Here is an 8012-nt window from a genome sequence, read left to right as displayed (position 1 = left end):
TTTGTTTGTGTCAAGCATTCTTACGTGTAACAAGTCACAGGGAGGAACATGGTTCACTAACAAGATTGTATTTGTCCCCATGTTGTCGAGAGCACCGCCGCACTAGAATCTCAGCGGCGCTCACTTGATGGAGTGCAAACTTGTCCGAAGCCGAAGCAATCTTCTCTTCCCTCTCGAGGACAAACGTCTTCATTGATTTAAACAAGCTACTGTTCGGTGAAAAAATATCCCAATGGCAGCAGTTTTTTTGTTTTAAGTCACATTCTTACCGAGCGTGCTTTTTTATATCCAACATGAAAATGGCTCCCGTGTGTGATTATCCCATGATTTCAAATGTCTCACAGTCGATATTCCCTCTGATTGATGCCTTTAGGCGCTAACGAGCCTGCTGCACCCTGAATGCGAGTACATATTCCAACTGGAGAAGGACGAGCGCCGCTGCCTCCGCTCCATCGCCGAGGAAGGAAACACCAGTGCACCAGGTGTGTTTGCTGTATTTAAAAAGAACTGATTCACATCGATGCATCATCATGATTGTCTGAAGGTGAAGGGTTAAATGCATAGATTATTTTACTGTGTATTATATTACCTTATAGGGCAGGACAGCGGTACTGGGGTTAGTGCATGTGTCCTGGGCATGACGTTAAAGTGCATCCGGCAGTGGAGGCTCCTCTATGGGGTCTTGGGGCACTAGGAGGTTAACCTCTTTACTACTGTTACCCCAGGTGGCCCTTGGCAAAGGCCTAGTACCTGACTGCCCCCAAGCCAGGGATACGGTGAAGACCTCAATGACGGAAGACGGTAGATTTAAGAACTACCACAACGGCTGCGATGGCGGAAGAAGGCTGCAGCAGAAAAGGGTCCCCAGTCGTCTTGGACTCCATGCCACTGGACCCTGACCCGATTCTGTGCACCAGTCTCCCCACGTAAAACAAAGTCACACACAGGCATCCTCCATAAAGGGATACACCCCTACCAGGAGGATCGTCATACTCGTTCGAGTGACCGCCGATGATGATGAGTGCATGTGCCTCACAATACGAAGGTCCTGGGTTCTGGCAGGAATAAATAGCTCTCTAATTAGTGCCCGGGAGCAGGTGAGCATCCCGAACACGAATCAGAGGCAGGTGGAAATAATCAGCACCCATGGCATCAAAGAAACACAAACCCAGGGGTGCTGAAACAGAAGTAAGAGAGTCTTAAACTAAAACAAAACATGATCTGGGCAATGGTGCAGCACGCTGGAAGAGGGATAAGTGCATGTGCCTCACAATACGAAGGTCCTGGGTTCGATCCCCGGGCTCGGGGTCTTTCTGTGTGGAGTTCGCATGTTCTCCTCGTGACTGTGTGGGTTCCCTCCCACCTCCAAAGGGGATAGATTGATTGGCAGCACTAAATTGGCCCTAGTGTGTGAATGTGAGTGTGAATGTTGTCTGTCTATCTGTGTTGGCCCTGCGATGTGGTGGCGACTTGTCCAGGGTGTCGTCGGCGATCATTCGAAACGAGTATGATTGTCCTCCTGTTGGTGGGACTGCATTCAGGAGAACGCCTGTGCGTGGAATCTTTTAAAGTGGGGAGACTGGTGCACAGACAGCCACCACACTGTCCTTGGCAAAGAGAAGGCCAGGGTCCAATGGCATGGAGACCAAGACAATTTGGGGGCCCATCTTTGCTGCAGCCTTCTTCCACCTTTGTGTCCATTGTGGAGCTTCTATGCAACCATCATCCGCCCACACCGCCGTTGAGGTCTTTTTCGACGAGGGAGACGCGCAGACTCCAACGTCACTTCTTCGCTGTGGGGAGCTGTATCCGGTGGCAAGGGAAACCCAGGACGACCGGCACCTCCTCACAGCTGCAGGTGGCTGCCGGAGCTCCGGTCTGTCGGAGGACCGCCTATGGTGCGCCTACCAGCACTTGCTTTTCTCTTAGGGTGTGCTCCCCTAGCCTTTTGTCATCCCAGACTAACCCACAAGGCAGCGGGGCAGGCCTACCGCCTGAATGCAGCTAAGATAGGCGACCCCAAAAGGGACAAGCAGTAGAAAATGGATGCATGGATATTACCTTATCTTAGATTTCCCTAAAACTCACTTTTAAAAAGTGCCATTTGTCTTAAGTATTTGTCATTCCTGCATGCTTTTTGCTGTCATTTTAACGCGTGTGGCGTTCACATTTGACCTCAAGTGAACCGAAGCGCTCCCGAGTTCACTTGCAACTCATTTCTGAAGCTAACGTTAGCCGCCAACAACAGGCAAAACAAAAAAAAAAGTGAGGGACTTGCCATCGTTCACCTGACTACGGAGACCATGAATATAAACGGTAATAAAAGGCATCGCATTTTGCTTCCTAATGTGTTTTTCTCTCACCTTCTTCCTGTTTACATTCCTGTACCTGTCTTATAAGAGAGTGATTTACATTACCTTTTTTTTTTTTTTTTACATTTTAATGAGAACAATGTTTTTTTCCCCCACAGGTTGTGGAGCGTTCTGGGACGCGGTGGTCTGCTGGCCTCCCGCTGCGGTCGGGGAAAGCGTTCACAGAGCTTGTCCGGCCGTTTTCTCCCTCTTCAGAAACAGCACAGGTTGGCTGCTATCGTATGTTAAAACATGCAAAATACCCACCCGCGATTTGCATATTGAAGCAATCACAATTTTCACGCTTTTTTTTTTTTTACTTAAATGTGAATTATATCCCACTCTAAATGGCTTTCATCTCACATTTAAAAGTTACATCTCAAAACAAGAGTGTGATGAAATTAGCCTTTTTTAAATTCCTACTGCAGTTTCAAAGATGTTGTAAATGTATTCATTTATTTATGTGGCTTTTTTTTAATAACATGCGAATGACTCTTGGAGGCGAGGTGCTCAGGGGGGTGTCTCTGTAATTATCCGCTATGGGAGTTTGAGAAGAGTTTTTCAAAGCCGGTGTTATGGTGTAAAATAAAAGTATCAATAACAATATCATAGCATCGACTGAACAATGTGGTATAGTTCCTGCCTTTAATGGACTACTGATGCTCAGCAGCTACAATGCTAATCACAGCATGATACCATCATGCATGCTGTTTTTTCTTTATTAGTTTCAGCTTAGTCGTTATAATGAATCAAATAAAACATGTTTGCATCCAAATGCATGTTTGGTAGAAGAATTTGAGAAGCCTCGACAGTCGGACTAACTACAAGCTTAAATAAATCAATTAAATTAGCGAAAGAATTGGCGACTTCTCCAGGGTGTACACCGCCTTCCGCCCGAATGCAGCTGGGATAGGCTCCAGCACCCCCGCCACCCCGAAAGGGACAAGCGGTAGAAAAGGGATGGATGGATGGATGGAATTGAAACGTTAACATTAGCACCGGTGCCAACACAATGTAAGCGGTGTCCTGGCTGGTCCACTAGTTATTAACTAAAGAAGTTAGTTAACCCTTGTTTAGGGTCGTCATGGTAACGACGAGGATGTTCCTTATTATGATCTAGTGCAGGGGTGTCAAACGTTCAGCCCGCGGGATAAGTTTAAGTATAAAAATGAGCCAACATTTTTGAAAGAAAGAAACTGCTGTTCTAAATGTGTCCACTAGATGTCGCAATAGCAATTCTTTGTATCTTTGTAGATGATGCTACATATGTAAACAAATAAATAAACCACATGATGTTAGTGCACCACTCCAGTAAAATGATCAAACTACATAAATAACATCCTGTAATTTGATTTTAATATGTTTTTATAGTATGGTAGATTGAAAATTAACACCAATGAGTTGACTGATGAACATTATGACATCATATATTCAGAAAGCATAAATAAGGACAAATAAAGGTAGAATACTATTAACCTCAACATGTAAGTGTAACAAACACCCAACAACATTATGATTTGTACATTTTCAGAATGTGCTTGTTCTAATTTTAAACAAAGAAATCAATCTGAAGTTGTCTTTATTTTTAACTTATCGTGCTGTGATTTTACCAGTACTTGGGAGTAGATTTTTCTCCAAATCAATTCATTGTGCATTAGAAACAAACAGAAAGACTAAAAATAAACATCAAGTCATGTCAATGAATGGGTGCATTCATACGTACCGTACATACAGTAAAATGTTAATTCCCACCTGGCAATTGAAACATTCTATTCTATTCACTTAAGGTTTAGTGAGCCGTAACTGCACTGATGGAGGTTGGTCCAGACCCTTTCCGCCGTACCACGTTGCCTGCAGCGTGGATGACGACATACCGGAGGTGAGAGCGATAATCGCTTTGCTTGCTAGAAACTGTTTGCCTTTTTTTTTCTTCTCTCTCAGAGAAAGCACGCGGTCATTAATGATCCACATCCTTTAGCAAAACAGTAAGTAAATCACATGTCATTCATCAGGTAATAGCCAAAATTATCTTGTTTCACAAAGGCGGAATGTGATATAATCGTTTTTTAAAAAAGAAAACTTGGAGGTAATTACAGAGCAAACTACTTCAGGGGAGCATTTTGTGCATATCTAGGTAATAAAACCCCTCCTGAACATCAGGCTGATTGCCAGGTGTGATTTCTTTTTTCTTCTACATGAATTAAGGAGCTTTTTCACTTGAGTCAATTTGTCCCACTGCCTTGACACATGCCATAAACTTTCAATTACCTTTTCAATATGCAAAAGACTTCTATCTGACTGTAATATTTTTTCCGTGTGTGTGCAGACGGAGCAGAGCTACTTTGCCACTGTAAAGCTGATCTACACCGTCGGCTACAGCGTCTCTCTGCTGGTGCTGACCGCCGCTGTGCTCATCCTGCTGCTCTTCAGGTATGACTGTGAGACAACATGTCCAATAGAGCCGAGGTTCCCAACTAGGCTGCGGGGACCCATTATCGGCCCTCAACGACCAGCGGCGAGCCAAATTGTGGACATTTTTCAACTGAAATTCGTCCAATATCTTATATTTAATTAAAGGACAGAGCAGTTTGCAGTCAAGATAATAACACAGTGTGCCAGCAGTTTAATGAAGAACTCAGTTTGATCCACAAACTTAAAATGATTTAAACAAAAAGTGTCTTTCTATTCTGGATCAATCCTGTCAGCTCAGCAGACCTGTCCCCATTAAAGACTCTGGTTGAGTTCACACACTTCCTAACAAGAACACACAAGTCTATCTCTTTTCTGTGCGTTTTTCTGTTGAAAAACTGCTAGCAAGAGTCAGCTAACAATGCAGGTAAAGGGAGTCCTCTATTCCGCCTATAAAGCCCTCTAAAAAAACTTTTGTAAGCCAGCTGTCACGTTTGTAGCAGTGGCAGATGCTGGTCTCTCAAGGAGGGCTACATCATAAAATGTGTTGGTTTATTTATACGTAAATTCTACTCTCCGTTCCTTTTTAAGAAAGTGATATGTGACCCAAGAAGGCGTCTTTTCCAGGGATTTGACAAGTGCCCTCTCAATGATCAGCAGAGCTAGGCTGCTTAAACGGCCTTGGCCCATGGTGTTGCGGGTGTAAGACCTGAGCCACTTTTAATAGGAGAAGCTCCTCTCTACACCTGCAGATGTAGCTCCAATCTTTGCCACTAATGACAATAGTTTGTACACTTGTGTGCATTATAAATGTATGTTTTATCTGCCATTATGTGCAGCTTGCTATGGGACTGGCGCGAGGCTAGTGCGAAGTGTGTCCGCCTGTGAGTGCTTTGAGACGGTGGAGGGTGGAGGGGCTCAGCAGCACCCGCTGCTCGGTAGGGACAGAAACTGCAGAGTGAAAGAAGTCAGTCTCCAAGCACAAAAAAACACCAGAAATAAAAGCTCTATTTGTCGCTAGTGGTTTTTAAGAAAGAAAATGTCGCTAAGACGATCAGGAAAGTCTCCGGTTCAACTCAGAACAACAGAATAAATATTGAAAAAAACAACACAATATCGCTGATTTGCTCATTTCGCTGTCAATCAAAAAGGGAATCAACCTTAGACAGATCATCCAATCATCATGCAGAAAAGGAGCGTCCGGGCCGGCCGAGGCCAGCCCACTGCCCCATAGACCCCCAAAGACGCTGAGCGTCCGATGGGCGGCACAAAGCTTAGCATTTATCCAATGACTCGTCTCGTTTCGCTGCAGTGTATGAACTCCGTGGACGCCCAGTGTCTACACTGTTTAAAGCACCGTGAAGCTGCGGGAATGAGAGAAAGGAAAGCTACATCGTTACCAGTGATAAGAAGCTGATTCTGAATAGAAAAGCGCGTTATAGCGCATATTGATCAATAACATGTACACACATCACTATATATTTAAGCACTTATTTTTTGACATTTTAGGGGAAGCTGAGCTTCCCTTGCCGTCTTAGAGCAATCGCCTCTGGTTTGTAGTGTCTGTCCTGATCCCAAAATGCGAAAGAACAGCAGGCAGCGTGCAGGTAGGATGCATCTTTACTTCTAAAACAAAGCAAAATACAAAAAGGTTGTGCCGCTGCAAACTGCACGCATAGCATAGCGAAACTTAAATCTCTTAGAATAGCATAGCAAACAAACAGGAAACGTCAACAGTCGCCAACTGCGAATGATGAACCTGCGATGAGTAAACAACGAGACCGGTATATAAAGGGGACGTGATTAGTGTTGGCATCAGGTGGAGACACTAATCAACTAACAGAATCCGGGGTGTATTTTAGTGCTCCAAGAAAGTAAACAAAGGCAGGCAAGGAGTTAGACGTGAACACTAAACAAAGGGAACACCACAACAAAACCAAAACAAAACATAACCTGATTTTGACAGGTCATAACACTAGCTACTGAGCTTTTAAATTAATGCTATATTATGTTTGTATAAATCCTGCCTCTCACCTGTATAATATAAGGTTGTAGACATGAGCCGAGAAGTTTGTTAACTTTATAATATAACTTAGGTCCGAAGACATCGCTAGGAAGACGGGTCAAGCTGTTAGTTTCATCCAATTATTTTTTTTTAGCTGAGGAGTGAGGATTATCACCCGCTAAACGGGGAGCACAAGTCCGAAAGATACAACCATCCCATCAGTGAGCATCTTAGTGAGGGCTGCCATTGTAAGTGACTGTTTTGTCGTTTTCGTAGTTTTGTATTTATTGTGTTTCACTGGTACATGATGCCTAGCGTTTCACTAGAGCTGTATCTGCTGACCACTCAGTTTCTAAAACTTGTGGCTCATCCTCAGTATGTTCAGGCTCAAAAATATAAGGTTGTAGATTGTGTCCCAAAATTGTTGATGTTGGTTATCACAAAGTCTACCATGATTAGTAAGTTAAGTTAAAGTTTAAGTACCAATGATTGTCACACACACACTAGATGTGGTGAAATTTGTCCTCTGCATTTGACCCATCCCCTTGTTCACCCCCTGGGAGGTGAGGGGAGCAGTGGGCAGCAGCGGTGGCCACGCCCGGGAATCATTTTTGGTGATTTCACCCCCAATTCCAACCCTTAATGCTGAGTGCCAAGCAGGGAGGTAATGGGTCCCATTTTTAGAGTCTTTGGTATGACTCGGCCGGGATTTGAACTCACAACCAACCGATCTCAGAGCGGACACTCTAACCACTAGGCCACTGAGTAGTAGTTGTTTTGTTGTTGTTTACTGAAACCAATGCACCCAGGAAATAACTTATAGTAATGCTTAAAATGACCAAAATATTGTAAATATTACATGTTATCATGAATGTGTCTGTTACGACTTTACATACATACTTCCAGCATGTATATAACATTTTTTGGAGATTTTAGGGTGGGTTTTTTTGTGGGCGAAATAGGTCAATTGCCATTACCTGCATTGTTAGCCCCCTTTTGCCCACAGTTTTTAACTATTTTAACTGCACAAAAAAAGAGAAAGACACATGTTTTCTTGTCTCACATGGGATTGTGAATGATAGGCAACATTTCAAAAATGTGCATGCAGTTCCCCTTTAACGCGCTTCTTAAAGTCAAGTTTTTATTCTAGTACTAAATTCAGTCTCTTCGCCCATACTAAATGTCACTAAATGTTTAACAGCGGGCCTAGACTGAATTTTAATGCTACATTCGGCCTTCATGGCTGC

At 43.6% G+C, this 8012-nt stretch overlaps 1 protein-coding gene across 1 annotated transcript in view; it reads left to right on the top strand.

The window, feature by feature from the left end:
• Window positions 1–293: 293 nt before the first annotated feature.
• ghrhrl (growth hormone releasing hormone receptor, like) overlaps window positions 294–8012 on the top strand; it is a 31048-nt gene continuing 23329 nt past the window's right edge. The window contains exons 1-5 of the mRNA XM_061977411.1: window positions 294–308; window positions 374–482; window positions 2471–2578; window positions 4139–4230; window positions 4678–4781. Of these exons, the coding sequence (XP_061833395.1) occupies window positions 294–308; window positions 374–482; window positions 2471–2578; window positions 4139–4230; window positions 4678–4781 (428 nt within the window). The remainder of the gene's footprint in view (window positions 309–373; window positions 483–2470; window positions 2579–4138; window positions 4231–4677; window positions 4782–8012) is intronic.

Source organism: Nerophis lumbriciformis, linkage group LG18 (genome assembly GCF_033978685.3).
Source record: "Nerophis lumbriciformis linkage group LG18, RoL_Nlum_v2.1, whole genome shotgun sequence".
NCBI lineage: Eukaryota > Metazoa > Chordata > Actinopteri > Syngnathiformes > Syngnathidae > Nerophis > Nerophis lumbriciformis.
This window is presented reverse-complemented; position numbering and strand designations above follow the sequence as displayed.